We start from the raw sequence: 19434 nt of genomic DNA on the forward strand, positions 1-19434 counted from the left end.
CAGTTTTTCTTGGAGAGGAGTGGCTTCTTTGCTGCCCTTCTTGACACCAGGCCATTGTCCAAAAGTATTCGCCTCACTGTGCGTGCAGATGCACTCACACCAACCTGCTGCCAATATTGAGCAAGCTCTGCACTGGTGGTGACACGATTCCGTAGCTGACTCCTCAGGAGGAGACGGTCCTGGCACTTGCTGGACACTCTGGGACATCCTGAAGCCTTCACTGCAGTTGAACCTCTCTCCTTGAAGTTCTTGATGATCCGGTAAATGGTTCTTTCAGGTGCAATATTCTTTGCAGCAATTTCCTTGCATGTGAGACCATTTTGATGCAAAGAGATGATGGTTGCACGTCTTACTTTAGAGGTAACCATTGCGAACAAGAACACAATGATTGGAAGCACTTCTTCCCTCCTTTTAAAGCAATCAGTCTGCTCTTTTAATCCAATCAGAATGATACAGTGATTTCACCTGACTAGTACTCGTTCACACTTACCCAGGTGCTGCTGATATGATTAGTGAAATGATGTTAGCTGGTCATTTTGTGCCTGGGCCAAAAAAGTGAAATTTGGGTTTTTGTTATAAGGTTAATTTTTTTGGCCAATGAAGCTTTTAGCAAATATTTAATGCATCTGATCACTCCGCACAATAATCTAGAAACAACGTGAATCAACACCACAACAACTGAAGCAGAAAACAATGCGAAACACAAAATGTATGTCACTGCCAATACTTTTGGCCACGGCTGTACGGTATAACACATGCTAATAACTAAGCTTTAAAGGAATATTGTGGGTTAAAAATAAAAAAGTCAAGCTCAATCAACAGCATTTGTGGCATATTGGTGATTATCACAAAAAAATATTTTAGCCATCCCTCCTTTTCTTTAAAAGCAATCAAGGCCACAGTGAGGTATTTACAATAGAAGTGAATGGACACAAGTTTTGGAGGGTTTAAAGGCATTAAGCAAAGGGTCTTCTGAGAACATAAAACCATCATAATTCAAGAGACACTATAAAAACTAAATGGTCGTTTGAATTTTCTATTCAGCCCATGTCATGTTTGCCCATTTTGGGGCTTATGTCACTCATGGCAATAATAATAATAAGTTGACATGTTTGATTTTTAGGACATTTGTTTACTTTTGTAATAAAACAATTTGGTACCAAGTTAGATTGCCCCTTGATGCCTGTCAAACCCAACACAACACCAAAGGCTTTAAGCATTTCTTTTTTTCTTCAAATTATTCCCAATGAATAAATTATATCAACCAGACATCCATTCATTCCAAACTCCATTATGGAATCTAGTGATATGAAAAATGAATTCATATGCACTTACTGTACAATCTAGAAATCCTTGTGTTCCTTGAATATACAGTATGAATAACAATGCAATGATGTGCAATAAGAAATATAAGTGCTTTAAAATGCTAAGGGGATAAATGTGCTGCATTCATTTGAAGGTCAGGTGAAAAATTATACACAGGTTACGTTTTCTCTTATTACTTCTTACATTAACAACCACCAACATTTGTGGATTGAAAGGCCGATATTGAAGCAACTACTACATGTCTGATTGAAGTATATACTTTGATTTTACTCCTGAGTGTGTGTATCTCCCTCTGTGTTTTTCTGTCTTGCATTTATCTTATTGGCAATGGTGTAATGAATGGCCTCTCTGAGCGAGTATGTCCATTTACAGTACTTTAGAACAGCAATTGAAATGTCAATAGAGAACACTGAATGCTCTGTTTACACCACAGGAGCTCAGATCAATTAAACATCAAGTGTTGCTCTTTAACCACAGCACTGCTGAACTTCACCCATACCAGGCTGATCTTGCATAATCAGCCTCAAACACAAAGAGGGTGTGTTTGAACAGATACATACATACAGTAGATCAATAAACAAATAAATAAATAAAAGAACACAATGAGATTTAAGCTTAAGCTTAACCTTAAACTTTAAGGTTTTAAAATGGAATGATTTTCTCCCATTAAAGCTACACTATGTACGTTTTTTTTGTTGTTGTTAGAAATAAACGTTGTATATATTTTTATATATATATATTTTTTTTTCTCCAGATGAAGAAATAAATATTGCAAGTAATTGTGAGTCAATATTTTTCCCCTTAAACAGATAGCCATGAATATTGTATGCTTATTCCAGTAATGTATTGGATATTAATTTTAGTGTGTAACAAATTTTCTGTTGTAACTTCCAAATAAACAATAAAAAAAATGTGTTTTATAATTGTGATATTGCATATATCTGTGAATTATTTTCATGTTTAATAAAGTATTTCATCATTATTAAATCCTCATGTGGCATTTTTATATTAGTGTTATTGTTTGCAGTGCATAGACCTACTATTGTAGTATTACGGTTCACTCACATTCTCCACCGAGGCTGTAGATTGTAATCTAAAAATAAAATGTCTTCAATTGAACTCATATCAGCCAATTCACAATTTTCATCTCTTAAATTGATATGTGTAGTACAACTCAAATATTGATGTGTATTGTGTAGTGATTAAAATCTTTAATATTCATATTACAATATAATTAAGAGTGTTGTTTATCTTCCTCAAAGTAAAGGTTATAAATGTATTAGCAAATAACATAATATCAACATGAAAATAGCTTGTCATCATGACTCCGCCCTCTAGGTAATTTCAGAGTCCTCGCTCAAACCATGAGATTCATCCGCCACGAGAGCAGAGCCGATACACAACTGGCGTAAAATGTTCCTCTGCAATTAACTTGCAGTTTTATGCTTCAGCCGCTAGAGGGCCAAAAGTTACAAAGTGTAGCTTTAATTAAATAAATACAATAGTGAAATAATGGGAAATAAAATAATTAATTAAATTGTACAAATTTATTAAAATAAAGGTATTAAAATGTTATAATAATCAAGTCAAATAATAAAATAAAATAGTAAAAATATTGTGAATAATAATGAATAATATAGTCTCAAAAATAAATTGTGAAAACATTTAAATAATATAAATAGTACAAATAAAAAAACATTAAAATAAAATATCAAAGTATTAAAATAGAATTACATTCTTTTAATAAACATATAGTGAAAATAATCATAAAAATGAGGAACACAAAACTCCATAAGATGGTTGTTTATTGAGAAAAATAAGCTCAGCTGAGGGATCCAGTCCCCCTCTGTTTAAAAATAAAATAAAATAAAAAGACCTAATGTATCTTATTTTATGGATGTTCAGATGTTTTTTGAAAATTAGACAACATACTTGCAAATATGACTTGATGAAAGGATAAAATATGTATGTAAAATACAATATAACCTGTGCACAATGGTGTTATAGCCGAGATAAATCATGAGTTATGAGAAAAAAGGGGGGTTTAAGGATAAAAGATTTGAACAAAAGAGGAAATAACAAAGCAAGAATGGACTGAATAGCACCTCAAAAGATCTAGCTAGAAGAAATATTTTTTAAAGTCCATTTTATTAAATAGGACACACCACGACTGATCTTCTATGGTCGGTACATTGTAATGAAACAGCTGCGGCATTGAAATCAAATAAGATGAAATGGAAGAGGAAAAAAAAGCCCGAAGTAAGGTTGTTTCGACACATACTACTTTGAAGAATTGAGATTACCGAGAAGTGAAGAAACGCTCTCACTGGAAAGGCCAGATAAGTAGAATTATGTAAAGGAAACGTACCCAGACAGAGAGGTGCCGGATAGTTCCATCTTCTCACAGGTCCAGGCATGCATGTTATATATGCACTTCCCTGCAACGAGAAGAAATGAAGATAGATATTGACACACAAATTATAAAGAAGAATCCATCACTCAAAGAAAAGCAGTGTGCTCTTCTGAGTACAAAGTGAAGACCAATGTAACAAAGCCCTGTCACTGGGAAGGAATTTCATACAGCGCATAGAACTGAGAGTTAAATGAAGAACTTTTGAGGTTTTTTAAACAGAGGAAACTACTTTAAATGGATAGTTCAGCTGAAAATATAAGACGGCTTGGTAGTTTCAGTCAGGGCTGGACTGGTAATCTGGCATACCGTGCATTTTCCCCGGGGGCCGACGCTCTCTGGGGCCGATAAGGGGCGGACTGGCCATCGGGAGAACCGAGAGGCGCTAAAATGAGCCACCGCATTATGCAGAACGGACCACAAACCGGTGCCGCGATATGCAGAAAAGGACAGTCAACAACTTTTGGCTCAACACCCCCCTAAACAAGTTTTGGGCCAGTTGCCATGTAAATTCCCAGGCCGATATCTATTCCCAGTCCAGCCCTGGTTTCAGTCACCATTCACTTCCATTGCATCTTTTGTCCATACAATGAAAGTAAATGCTGACTGACAGTTTCTTTCTGCCTTTTGTGTTCCACCGAAGATACCACAGACAGCATTTAAAATATTGGGCCATCAAATTGTATTTTGTGCTGTAGTTAAATTTAAGGCTGCAACGGTGCATTTATCCGCGCCGAACCGAATTGATATAGGGCCTTTGGTACGGTACACGCAGTAACATGTATGATTACCTTAGCGTACCTGAATCCAATATTAAAAGAACATATAACGAACAACACAAACCACGTAGAACTAAAATGAAAGAAGATTTCAGAGCAACATGGGACAGCATGGAATCAAAACTGCCTCCTCAAGCCTGGGCCTTGGAACAAAAGGTCCAGTTGTCCCCCCTTATCAGCGGCTCTGCTCAGGAAGCACATCTAACACGATGACTCATTTGTTGTGACATTATCTACATGTGTCTCTTGAGCTTACGGGAGCAAAGCATAAACAGCTTGTGAAAGTTAGTCTCGCCACGGCATTCAAGCAGCCTCTCGCTGCAAGCTCAGACGGGGTTAAAGCGATAACGAATGCCATAGGAGTAATTATTGCTGCAGATATGTGACCATACTCAGTCGTTGAGAACACAGGATTTAAGCATCTGCTTAACGTGCTTGAGCCCTGTTACAAAGTTCCTACAAGAACACATTTCAGCCATTCTGTAGTGCCCGCTCTACTGTATATAAACAAGCACACGCTGTAATTGTCCAGCAGGGGACATTGCCAATGCTAACAGCTCTGATAAACTCAGTAACAGCAATACATGACAATAGTTTTCTGTCAAAAAGGTGTAAAATACCACACAGGTTTCAGTGCAGAAATTTTGTGAATTGTTCTTTTTAACCTGTTGTTCATTTAAATATTTTTTATGAATGAAAGACATAAATATTAATTAAATATTAAAGATGGAAAACATTTATAAATTTTTTAATATATAAACATCAGATTTTTATTTTGCAAACAGAAAAGTAGCCCATGTATATTATAAACTGCATATGAACAGATAAATTCATACAAAATAGTATCAACAAAACTACAAAAAGTCATTATTGAAATGACTAGGTTGAAAACATAACAGAAATATTTAGCAAATGATTTACAAGGAAAAAACATAAAATACAACACAAGCCTTTATGCTGGGGCTGAGTGAATTGTTTTGTTTTAACCTGTCCATTTAAATGAACTGTCTGAATAAAATAAATAAATATTGTAATACATTAAAAACAGAAAAAATATTAATATATTTTTAAATATATAACTATCAGATGGTATTTTTTTGCAAATGCAAACAGAGCAGTTTTTATATAATACATAGCATTTTAATAAATAAATGTAGAAAAAATACAATCAATATAAGTACAAATCTTGTACTGTTCTAGATAATGTACAAACATTATCTAGAACAGTATGAAAATAAACATCTAGAACAGTATGAAAAATGCTAATAAAAACAAAATGGAGGGATTTGTAAATTATATTCACCCCTTGCTTTATTGAAAGCACTACAACTACACATTATATGATTTATATAATATATTTATTTATTTAATATATGATCAACATCTTCTGGAGTTTTGTGTTCCTTGCCACAGTCAATTTCAGCTTGCTCACTGGGGTTATTAATACAATTATTATTTAATTACTTATTTTTAAACACAATAAACAATCATATTTTATATAATTACACAATGATGATTCATCGACATTATAGACATTACAGTTTTATCTTCTGTTAATGCTGATCTTCTGTAAAGCTGCTTTGAAAGTAATTTCAAATCAGATGATTGCAACACACACCAATAAAGTTGGGACAGTCGAGTGTTTACCACTGTGAAACATCACCATTTATTCTAATAACACGTATTAAGCATTTGGGCACTGAAGTTTAAAAAGTGGAATTTTCCACCAGTCATCCATTATTCAGGTCTTCAGCTGTAAATTTGTACAGGGTCTTTGTTGCCGTATTTTGTGCGCTTCATAATGCACCATGTGTTCTCAATTGGAGATGTTCAGGACTGCAGGCTGGCCAATCTAGCACCCACACTCTGCTTTTTCAGGCAGTATGTGGTTTGAAGTTATCCTGCTGAAAATACCAGGACGTCCCTAGAAAAAATGGTGCTGTATGGCAGTATATGCTGCTTTACAATTTGTACATAACTTTCTGCATTAATGATGCCCTCACAGATGTGCGAGTTACCCATCCCATGGACACGGACACACCCCTGGCCCATACAGACACTGGCTTTTGGACCTGATGCTGATAACAGCTTGGATGGTCCTTTTCCTCTTTGGCCCAGACAACACGATGGTTGTGTTTTTCAAAAACTATTTTAAATGTGGACTCTTCAGACCAAAAAATACATTTCTGAGCCCAGAGAATTTGGCAGTGCTTCAAGACAGTGTTGATGTAGGGCTTCTGCTTTGCATAGTAAAATCTTAACTTGCATTTGTGGATGCAGCAGTGAATGGTGCTGACTAACAAAGGTTTACTCAAGTAATCCCAAGCTCATGTTCATGATATTCATTTTAGATGAATTACCTTTTATAAGTGATGTCTGAGGGATCAGAGATAACGTGCATTCAGAAGTGGTTTTCGTCTTGCCCTTTACACATTGAGATTTGACCAGATTCCTTGAATCTTTTAACTATATTGTGCACCGTAGAGGGTAAAATGCCCCAAATCCTTCCAATTTGTCTTTTGGGAACATTGTTCACAACATAGCATTGGAATGCCGAAATGAGCAGCCACAAGACAAATTGGAATGAACGCAAATGTCTCTCAGTATTTGAATCTGAGATCATTAAGCTATCTTTGCTGCAGTGTATTATGTTATGAATTCGCCCACCTTTAAAGTGTAGCCTTGTTCACAGTGAAACGAGACAACATCACCCACGAAGTAGCGGTCGCCCACTTTCATGCCATTGCTGGGGGTTTGAGGTTCCGGGCAGGAGTCCAAACCTATTGCTTAGGACACAAGGAAACTCTCTTCATTTGTCAGAATGTGAATGTTCCCCAACACAAATGGAAAAGAATTCATATTTTACATGGAAAGATGAAAAAGAGCCCCATGGGAGGAATGATTCACAATAAATATTGCGTAATGCATGCTGTGGTGTTTGTACAATCAGACATTTCAATTCATTCTTGAGTATTGGAACAATACAGGCTAAAGAAGTAAAATACAAGTTTGTGTATCATGGATTTATTTTATTTATATACTAATCTGTTAAACCCGTGTTTGTGTGCAACCTCCTACGTCTTCTATTTCCTCATAAGAACTAGTGTGTTTTCCATGCTGTAACTCATTACGGGCCAACACTGTCAGACACAAAAACCATCTGTCAAAGACGTAAAACAAGTTTTAGATTACTAATCATAACTATTGACTAAGTATACAGCTACTTAAATTAATAAATCAATTCATAAAACAAAACCGTTTCAAACTGATTTAAAGCTTCATAATTGGAACATTCATCATATGAAACTTTCAATATTGACAAGATAACAAAATATATATATATTTTTTTTTTGGTACTAGCTTCTGTTTGGACATACAGTAGTAGTAATGTTCCTTTAATCCTCCTATTGTGTTAGGGTCTTTTTTTTTGACCCAGGACAGTAAAATAATTCTTTATAAATACAGCATAGTTTTTGGTACTGGAATCAATGTTTGTGACTTTTAAATTGTAATGTTTTTTGACAATTAAATATATATATATATATATATATATATATATATATATATATATATAAAAAAATAATATATATATATATATATATATATATATATATATATATATATATATATATATATATATATATACACATATTTATTGTTAGGTATGGGAATCGTAAGGAATTCAACAATTCTGGCTCTGGTTTTGATTCCTCTAAAAAGGAATATTCCGGGTTCAATACAAGTTAAGATCAATTGACAGCATTTGTGGTATAATATTGATTACAGCAAAAAAATATTCTCGCCCCTCATTCGAGATCACAATGTGGCACTTTTTCACAATTTGTTTTTAGCACTTTTGAGGAAGAAAATTTCAAGCCTATTTATGGGTCATATTTTGTCCCATGTCTCAAGAATCAGTGTTTGGTAGTTTTACCTTTCTAGCATGCTCATTTGGACGGTACAGGTGAACAGTCATCATACCTGTATATTCCAGGTGAAAGCCTGCTCCAGAAACACTCATATCGGTCTGAAAGGTAAGGTACAGATTGTTGGATGTTGTGTTCAGAAGCGATGGAATCGTGGTCCCTAGAAAAATTTGAAGCATTAGCATTAGAAAACATTTTTTGATTTGCACGATGAAAATAAAAGCAAAAGTGTTTCTTACATCCGTGGTTATAAACTGGTGGGTCGAGACCCAAAATTCAGTTCAGATCAGTTTGGAAAGACTTTGTGACAGCAGGAAAAAACTGCTAAATTCAAATAATCAAAATGCAACTAACCATATAATCATGTGTAATTAAGATATCAAAATAAATAGGCTTATCAGTTTTTGAAAGGGAGAACATGCTTCCCACGTTGACATCAAAGGCTGTAAATCCAATGAATCTCCAAGGTGTTCCATGGAAATTCATCTGTCACTTGGTAATGGGTCTAATACTAGGATTTAGGCTGGTAAAGCATTTGCTAAACAATACAATATAATGTACAACACAAATTCTGGTTCTATGAATGGTCGCCACTTTATATTCAATGTGAAATCCAGAAGAAAAACCAGTTGAGAAGCACTGCTCTACAGCTCAAAACAGTAATCTCTGAGGGTTTGTGACATTCTGTCACTATGTCATGGCTGTCACTGTTCTCATCAAGTTGGTAGGTCTATTGATGAAGTGACATTGCAGTTAAAGTTGGGTCACACATTGCTGGCATCTGCCTAATCATACAGAAATTACAGTTGAGCACACGACAAGACCTATCAGACCTATTGCTGTTTTGTGAACCTGCAGTGACCTCCATCAAGTAGACTGATGCTCAGTAGCCACTCTGGAATCGCCATGATGGGCTATTTGTCGAGCAACGGCTGAGGTTTAGCGCTAAAGAGGCTGTTGACGAATAGAGGCAGTTATTTCACTTGAGTCTCAGCCACACTGGGAGTTTGGAATGAGTCGGTCCCATTTATTCAGTTCAATTTTATTTAATTCATATAATTTGAATAGCGCTTTTCAAAATGCATGTTGTTCCAAAGCAGCTTTACAAATTTAATTGCGCTTTGTGTTGTCGCAATACAACATTTTTAATGTCGACAGCAATAGAGCGCAACAGCTGGTTCGATAATAATAATAATAAAAATTCCTTACATTTATATAGCACTTTTCTAGGCACTCAAAGTACAAGGGGAATCTCCTCAATCACCACCAGTGTGCAGCATCCACCTGGATGATGCGACGGCAGACATAGTGAGCCAGTACGCCCACCACACACTAGCTATTGGTGGAGAGGAGAGTAGGGTGATGTAGCCAATTCAGAGATGGGGATTATTAGAAGGCCATGATAGATAAAAGCCACTGGGGGAATTTGGCCAGAACACTAGGGTTATACCCCTACTCTTTAAGAGAAGTGCTCTGGGACCACAGAGAGTCAGGACCACATTTTAATGTCTCATTCGATAGGCGGGGCTTTTTTACGGTATAGTGTCCTTGTCACTATACTGGGCCATTATGACCCACACAGAGCGCAGGGTGAGTACCCCCTGCTGGCCTCTCTAATACCAATTCCAGCAGCAACCTTAGTTTACCCCAGGAGGTCTCCCATCCAGGTACTGGACAGGCTCAACCCTGCTTAGCTTTAGTGGGCAACTAGGCGAGAGCTGCAGGGTGATATGGCTGCTGACTACAAGTAAAAATTCCACAATGTTTTTTTTCCTTAGGGGAAATATTTATTAGCAAAAACGTATCTTCTTTTACAGACAGTATTACTGTGAGCTCTGAGGTTGTTAATTGGTGGTATCAGTCCACGTTATAAAAAAATAAATAATTTTTATATATATATATATATAATGTGTGTGTGGAGCAGATGCGGGCCTGGACCGTGGAGCAGAAGCTTGCTTGTGACATGGCATGGAGCTGTCTGGGGCTTGGCTGTGACATGGCATGGAGCTGTCTGTGGCTTAGCTGAGACATGGCATGGACCAGGCTGAGGCGTTGCTGTGATATGGCATGGAGCTGACTCTGGCATGGCTGTGACATGGTCTGACATGACGTGGAACTCGGCGTTGGCAGCCATTACGTGGAACTTGGGATTGGTGGCCGTGACATGGAACTCGGGCTTGGCGACCATGATGAGGAACTCGGGCTTAGCAGCTATGACGTGTAACTCGGGCTTGTTGGCCATGACGTGTAACTTGGGCTTGGTGGCCATGACATGGATCTCGGGCTTGTCCATGACGTGGATGACTGGGAAAAGACCTCAGTGGTCGTGAACACGAGCAGAGTCTCGGGAGCGACCTTTGTAGTCGTTGTCATTGACGGAGTCATCGGATACGACCTCTGGGGTCATGGGCGTAGACTTGGAAATGACCTCTGTGGTCATGTACATGGGCTGAGACGCGGAGACAACCTCTGTGGTCTTGAAAATGGGTGGATAGGCACTGTTGCACTCAATAATTCAAGACAAGTAAACCGTAATAAAATAAAATACAGGAAGAAAATGGCTAGCAATAGCTCAGTCAACAGGACAAAGACACAAATAGAGTAAACAGTGCTTGATGTTTGGAGTATTGAGTTTGACTGGACAATTAAGCATTTGGAAATTGAAAACAGTAATTAAATGAAAAATCAGAAATCATGTCTTATGTCCCATATTATCTGAAGACTGTTTGGAATCAGAACTAGCAGTGCCCATACATCCTGCCTGCCACACCAAATGAGCAGCATGAGCACTGTTTTTGGTCATAGCATATTTTGTCCACCATCATTCCATCTTCTCCATGCATGAGGCATAGCATTCCTATAACTTGCATTAATCTTTCATTTAAAATTTGCAGATTAAATGTCAAACTGTCAACAATTGTTAATGCTTTCTCTGAAAATAATGGTGGCCGCTAAGGTCAGTGCATATTTATTTTGCTTTGTGTGGCTGATGCGACTCTCACTCCTGGTTGAAGGGATACTGAGGCAAATAATTAAAATCTGCCTTTCAATTCAGAGGGCTCTGCTGTTTTATTTCAGAAGACTGCAGAGTCATCGGTGCTACACTGATAGCATTCTGTCCACTACTTGGACTGGGAGCTCCACCAGGGAGATTCTGAAACTCTGAGTTCACTCCCGTTGCTATAAAGCTGTTGATCCATGATATCCCATGACAGTTGAAATATTGATGTGCTTTGGATGATAAAACAAATCTCTAGATGAAAGCCAGAAGGCATAAGGTTTCAAAAAACAGTCTTATTTCACAAATATGATGGCGCCATCCTTATCAGACTCTTGTGTTGACAAGACTCTGTTAAATAAATTACACCAGGGATGACTACAGTGCTTATGCAGAGCAGAATTGATTAAAGTCAACTTTGTGTGTGTGTGTGTGTGTGTGTGTAAAAGTGGCAACGTTGGTTTGGAAACTTTGTTGACAAAAAAACTTGTTGACAAAAGACTTGTGTCGCCAACATGAACACCAAAGCTCTATATACATATACACACACACACACACACACACACACACACACACACACTCATGTTGTGTTTCCATGTTTTATGGGGACTTTCCATAGTCATAATGGTTTTTATACTGTACAAACATTATATTCTATCCCCTAAACCTAACCCTACCCCTAAACCTAACCCTCACAGAAAACTTTCTGCATTTTTACATTTTCAAAAAACATAATTTAGTATGATTTATAAGCTGTTTTCCTCATGGGGACCGACAAAATGTCCCCACAAGGTCAAACATTTCGAGTTTTACTATCCTTATGGGGACATTTGGTCCCCACAAAGTGATAAATACACGCTCACACACACACACACACACACACACACACACACACACACACACACACACACACACACACACACACACACACACACACACACACACACACACACACACACATACTGTATATATACTATATTACAAGTTTTCTAAAGCCATTTAAGTAATAAATGGCTTAATGCCACAAAAGTAATTTTTAACATAAATAAATGTCAACAAGCATTTTTTTTATTTTTTTAAAATCTAAATACACTTTCTTTTTAATCTACAGACACAAATAAGATAAAATAATAATATTTGCAAATAATCTGAGAATTTTCATTTTTGGGTGAAATTTCCTTTAAAATGTAATGTTTTCATGCTGTAAAGTGAACTCAATGGTTTCTATCTTACCAGAATAGCTCCCAAGTCTTGGAGCATTGCTGTCAACACCGTCGTAAAAGTCTAGCGAGTCCCAGTTGTGCTCGGTGGAAAACGTCACAACTGTAATCTATAGAAATAAAATAAATTATATTATTTGGACCAAATATATGAATATTAATGGATCCCTTTGGTATATAATGAACTTATACAAAATACGTATACTGTAAAAATATAAAAATTTATTTAAATGATACTTAAAAATATTTCAGTTAATATTATACAATTATATAATACATAACTATTTTCAATTTATATAAATTATTTAATTATTTTTTATATTGTTTACTTGTATACAATTATATAATATATTTCAATATTTTTTAATTATATATAAATACACATATTAGAAAAAATGTATTATATTATTAGGACAAAAATATGTCAATTAATATATTTCTATATACAGTGTATATATATTTAATATTTTAAATAAATATAAATGTTTCTCTCTCTCTCTCTCTCTCTCTCTATATATATATATATAATTTTAAAACATTTCTATTTATTTAAAATAATACAATATTAAAATCAAACAATATAATATTCTTTAAAATTATTTAAATATTTCTATTAAAATAAAATAAAGATTTCCTGCATACACATTTGTTCTTAAATCTGTTATTTTTATCAATGTCTTCTTTTTTGCATCACTGTAAAAGTCTTGTACTAAGAAAAGGCTTCACTTGAAAGCAGAGTATCCCTTGATAACATTTCTATCCCCTGTCAAGCTTTATGCAATCAAACACTTTTCAACAAAAAAGTATTCAAAATATTTTTCAGAAGAAAAAACAGGTCTCACTTGGATTCCAGTTCCCTCCGGCACAAAGACCTTCCAAATGCAATTCAGATGGTTGTCATAGGGATCAGGGTAACCCGGAGACAGGATGGTACCTCGGCGCATAGTCAGAACTCCTCCACAGGGGACTGAAAGACAGATTTCCGAGAAATAAAAAAATTACAGACTGAATGCGACAGAGAGACCATGACAAATATAGTCGGGTAAACAAGCCCTTTTCGAGCCAAATGATACAAAAACTTTCTCGATTACAAACATAACCTTGATTCCCTGAGAGGAAACAAGACATTGTGCAATGACGCAGTTGGAACTATGTCAGTGAGTCACGTGGTCTGGAGCCTGTATACAATCACACTGATTCAATGGCTGATGGAACTTAATCAATGCCCATAGGGAGCCTTGTCATGGAACCCATATAGACAGCTGCTTTGGCACCATTTCACCAGATTTTCTGCAACAAGCACAAGACTATGCAGCAACTAGAGAGTATGGCCAGCTACACAATGCCTCGTTCCCTATCAGGGAATGAAGGCTACGTTCGCAACTGAGACGTTCCCTTTCAAGGAAACATCTATGTTGAGTAATGATGCAACTGGGTCGTGATACCATCACATGTGAACAGTAGCTGCCAACTCTCCAAACCAATGTGGCAAACTTACAGATGTGCACAAGTGAGCTAAAGAAATGGAAATCTCAAAAACGTACTACTGATCCAACAAAGAGAACTTGGGAAGCAGGAGACAAACTCTCGTCCAAATGATCAAATCAAACAAAAGTATGCAGTGGACCATCCTGCTGCCATACAAATGTCTTCCAAGGATGCACCTCTAGCCAATCCCCATGAGGATGCCATTATCCTCGTAGAATGGGCTCGAATATCCAGAGGCAAAGGCAAAGCATGCAACTCGTAAGCACTCGAGATTGCATCCACAATCCAATGAGAGTCTCTGCTTGGACACCGAAACACCCCTGTTGCGGCCACCAAACACACAAATAACTGCTCTGACTTATGCCATTGGTTAATATGGTCAGCAGAAGCCTGCAGAGCCCACACTGGGCATAACATACAGAATATGTATCCTTTTATGCTCTTCCGACTCAAAAAGCACTAGTACAGGACTGAACCAACTGGGCAGTGGACCTCACTCCACGTTGTGCACCAAGTGGCCATTTACACATATATAACCTTCTTGTTTATGGAGCTCTAGCATTTAAGATTATATCAACCATCACAGGGTGACCCTGTTGAGGAGCCAAACCCACAATTTCCATAACTCGGGCCGAGGCTGTGAAATACGGCTGCGCTAGAGACAACATGTCCAGGAGAGAGACCAGAATCGAAAACCATCTTAAAGGAGGAGTTGCGTGGCACCATATGAGGTTCAGACGTGTGAACGGAGAGCTCTGTGCACTTTGCTAGTTTTTAATACTTTTTGTGCCATAAACCGGTGAAATTTGATGCACCCTGTTCCATAACTGTTCTATGAAGACAATATTATCTGTTCTCAAATCTGATTTCAAAGAATTCAAAATCCTCCGGCTCTGGAGACATTAAAAGAAACTTACGTGCTCAAGCTTATACCACTCACAGGGCCGCAGAACGGGGACTCAGTTTGTACAGTGTGGTGGGAGAGATTAAGCGTGAACTGTCGAGCTGGCGAAGGTCATTCCTGACATGGAGACTTAATTCTCTGAGTTGGTTACAAGAGTGGGGGACGTTGAGAAACGTATCGATTATCTGGAGTCATCAGAGAGGGAATTAGACGCTAACCCGCTAGCGACCAAGACAGACTTGGAGCGCGTTAGGGAAAGGTAGAAGACATTGAGAATCGTAACTGCCGAAACAAAGTCCAAATTATTGGAATTCCTGAGAACGAAGAATATAGTGAAATTCATAGACCAGCTTCCAGAGTCTCACAGAGTCTGCTCGACATAAGCTGGAAATTGAGCGAGCTCACAGGGTTCCAGCTCAGAAATCCGCTGAGGGAGACAGGCCCCAATCAAATTTCTGAGATCATCCGATAAAGATCTTGTGTTACGCGAGGCGAGGTGTAAAGGAAGGCTTTCTTGGAAGAACCACAGCATTTTCTTGTTCCCAGACTTTGCAAATTGTATAGTCCCTACTCATCAGGTAGGGACTATACATTTTTTTCATCAGTCCATAAGATTTATTCTAGAATATATATTCCCCTTCTGTCGCTCTTTCCACGTTGTGTCGGAGAAGCGACACTAGGGGTCTCTCTTGAGCGCCGATATTCACCTCTGATCTATTGAAAAGGGCCAATGGGAGTTGGCAGTCAGTATTTGCATACCCCGCCCCCGGACATACGGGTATTTAAGCGGGGCAAATACGGGAGTTCATTCAGAAAATTTCTTCGGAGACGATAGTCTGTCTGCAGTTGCTGCGAGTTTACACACCACTATAAAACGTTCCTGTTTCCTCTGACGATCTGCATGCTGTTGGATCTTGACGGCGCACAACAGCGGCTTTCTCCTTCAATTTGCACGGCGTGCATTGTTGCCCCTGAGCGCTTCGACAGCGCAGACACAAATACACACTGTGTATATTAAAAGAGTTATTTTCCTTAAAAGAGTAAATTTCTCTAAAAGAGCAAACACAGCGGCGTTGAACGTCCTTTTCAGGACGCGTCTTTCTGAAGATGCCTTTCCGCCCCTGTGTAGTTTTTGGAGGCGGTGATTTCTCCCCACCTCTGACGGTCATAAAAACCGCCTGGCGTACCTGGGTTGCGAAACACGCAGGCAGCGTTTTTTATGAATGGTCTATGTTTTCAGTACGAAAACATAGCCATGACAGCATTGCGGTCGTAGGCTTCCTCTTGTAGTGAGAGAGAGCCGCTTCAGCCGCCCCCGCGCCTCGCCTCCTTCCCACGGGATTTTCCACATTCTCAATAATAAAGCTATTTCCTTTGCCTCTGGGTCATCTGGCCCGCAAATGCCGTTCTCACGGCAATCTGCTTTCAGATTACGACAGTCCCGGTACACCGGACGCGGCGATCCCGCCTTCCGCCTGCCCACGACTGTCCCCCGGCCGGCCGGTTCAGACGAGTCCAGAGGACGGCAGCATCAGACCTCCTCCTCAGTCACGAACCCGCCCCCTGCCGGGTGCGCGGAGCAAGGTAAGTGCTTTGAGGCTATTCTCAGCACCTCAGCCTCAGACCGCAACGAAGCCGCCCGACGCTGCATTTCCTGTTCCGCCCCGCTGCGAGGCCCCGCCGGGTATGTCCAAAATACTCGTCCCTTTGGTGCCCCTAGTGTAGAGCTGGGAAGCATGGCTTTCGCTTCCCAACGCATCACGCTGGCTGCGCCGGACCATTCGACTCGGTTACGCAATTCAGTTTGCCCGGCTCCCGCCCCCCTTCAGGGGCGTCTGCGGAAATCACGACCCTCTTAGCCAAGGGCGCAGTAGAGCCCGTCCCTCCAACCGAAATGAGGAAGGGTTTCTACAGCCCTTACTTCATTGTACCCAAGAAAGGCGGCGGCTTACGACCAATCCTGGACTTGCGAGTTTTCAATCGGGCCTTGTTAAAACTCCCGTTCAAAATGCTCACGCAGAGAAATATTCTGGCTGGCGTTCAGCATCTAGATTGGTTTGCAGCGGTAGACCTGAAGGACGCGTACTTCCACGTCTCAATTCTGCCATGACACGACCCTTCTTACGGTTCGCGTTCGATGGCCAGGCGTTCCAGTACAAAGTCCTCCCCTTCGGCCTGTCTCTGTCCCCTCGCGTCTTTACGAAAGTCGCAGAGGCGGCCCTTGCCCCACTACGAGTAGCCGGCATCCGCATTTCTCAACTACCTCGACGACTGGCTCATCCTAGCACACTCTCGAGAGTTACTATGCACACACAGAGACCAGGTGCTCCGGCACCTCAGCCGCTTGGGGCTTCAGGTCAACTGGGAAAAGAGCAAGCTCACTCCGGTTCAGAGCATCTCTTTTCTCGGGTTGGAGTTAGACCAGTCTCAATGACAGCACGTCTCACGAGCGAGCGTGCTCGGTCGGTGCTGGACTGCCTCGCTTCCTTCAAGCCAGGCACAGTGGTCCCTCTAAAACTTTTCCAGAGGCTCCTGGGGCATATGGCGTCCTCCGCAGCGGTCGCGCCGCTGGGGTTGATGCATGCGAGACCACTCCAGCACTGGCTCCAGACTCCAGTCCCGAGACAAGCATGGCACCACGGCACGCATCGGGTAAGGATCACCCCCGCCTGCCTCAAAACACTCCGACCCTGGACAGACCTCTGCTTTCTATGGGCAGGAGTGCCCCTGCAGCAGGTGTCCCGATGCATCCTGGTCACAACCAACGCCTCCCGGTCCGGGTGGGGTGCCGTGTACAGCGGGCACGCAGCAGCGGGCCGTTGGAAAGGGGCCCCGCTGCGTTGGCACATCAATTGCCTGGAGTTGTTGACCGTCCTTCTTTCTCTCAGGACCTTTTCCTGAAGTCAAGGTAAAGTAGTGCGCCTTCTTCCCAGGGCGCCCCACTCTGAGTCGGGCCCCTGGTCGATTCCTCCCTAGCCCTCCGGGTCCGCGGTTCAGCGGAGGAACTCGCGGACCCAAGCCACTGCGGGTATCCCGATGGCTACCCTGTACTGGTATAGGTGCTCCACAGGTAAGGCCTCCTGCTCGGACTCCCCCTGTGTGTAATTCCACGGTTCTGTCCCCTTACGAGCGGACCCCCGTGTCTCCCTTAGGCAGTTACAGCTGCCCCGGTCGCCGTGCTGTAGCAACTCCCCCCTTTCGAGGCTGGATCTACCACCGCACCATACTTTCCACATGAGCCTTAAGACGGCCGTGTGACGTGTCTACCACTTTTCCTCCCCAAGAAAAAGGGCAGGTGTGGTCTCCGCAGGGTCTGGGTAAGACCCCCTTCCCTATATGCGTGTAAGGGCCCTGGCCGTGATTGCTCTATGCGAGAAACATAGAGAGAAAAGAGGCCCAGCCAGGCTGGCCCGTTCCCATGTTGGCAAACATCACCTTGTTCCCCTCCCAGGGTAACTAGAAGGATTCCGATGTTCTTATGCGGCACTGGGGAAGGGTACGTGCAGCCAGGTACAGACGATGCGCGGCACTGGATGAAATCCTTGCCTGCCTCTGTATCGGCGGTTCACGTACACGGCAAGATTGGAATGGGTCCCCTAGTGTCGCTTCTCTGACACAACGTGGAGAGAGCGACAGAAGGGGAACGTTTGGTTACGTATGTAACCTCCGTTCCCCGAGGGAGGGAACGACACGTTGTGTCTTTCCTCCGCCATGTCGCTGAACCGAGCCACTGTTGTGGCCGGACCATTTCCGGCTCCTCAGAAAAATCCTGAATGAACTCCTGTATTTGCCCCGCTTAAATACCCGTATGTCCGGGGGCGGGGTATGCAAATACTGACTGCCAACTCCCATTGGCCCTTTTCAATAGATCAGAGGTGAATATCGGCGCTCAAGAGAGACCCCTAGTATCGCTTCTCCGACACAACGTGTCGTTCCCTCCCTCGGGGAACGGAGGTTACATACGTAACCAAACGTTTTCTTTATAACTAAGTTTTTGATTGAACTGACCGCAGATTATATTTTATTATTCTATCATTCTAGATCAATGCCTTGCCTCCACAGAATTATTAATTCCTTTTCTAAGTTCTCAGGATACAGAGTTAATTGATCTAAATCCGAAGCTTTGGCTCTGACAGCGTACTGCCCGATAAAGGCTTTTCAGCCGGGTGCCTTTCAGTGGCCCAAACAGGGCATTAAGTATTTGGGTATTTTATTCCCAGCAAATTTGTGTGGTTTTGTTAGAGTTAATTTTGACCCTTTAATAAAAAGTTTTTCGATGTGGGCAGGTAGGCTTCGTTACATTTATCGATGATTGGGAAGGTTAATGTTATTAAAATTAATTGTATTCCAAAATTCAACTACCTGCTACAATCTCTCCCTGTA

At 40.4% G+C, this 19434-nt stretch overlaps 1 protein-coding gene across 1 annotated transcript in view; it reads right to left on the reverse strand.

The window, feature by feature from the left end:
• Positions 1-19434, reverse strand: part of LOC127657696 (CUB and sushi domain-containing protein 3-like) — a 390710-nt gene that overhangs the window by 117694 nt on the left and 253582 nt on the right. Inside the window, 5 exon segments of the mRNA XM_052146537.1 lie at positions 3695-3764; positions 7183-7301; positions 8497-8601; positions 12673-12769; positions 13502-13626. Coding sequence (XP_052002497.1) covers positions 3695-3764; positions 7183-7301; positions 8497-8601; positions 12673-12769; positions 13502-13626 — 516 coding nt within the window.

The sequence above is a fragment of the Xyrauchen texanus genome, chromosome 17, assembly GCF_025860055.1.
Source record: "Xyrauchen texanus isolate HMW12.3.18 chromosome 17, RBS_HiC_50CHRs, whole genome shotgun sequence".
In the NCBI taxonomy this organism is placed as follows: Eukaryota; Metazoa; Chordata; class Actinopteri; order Cypriniformes; family Catostomidae; genus Xyrauchen; species Xyrauchen texanus.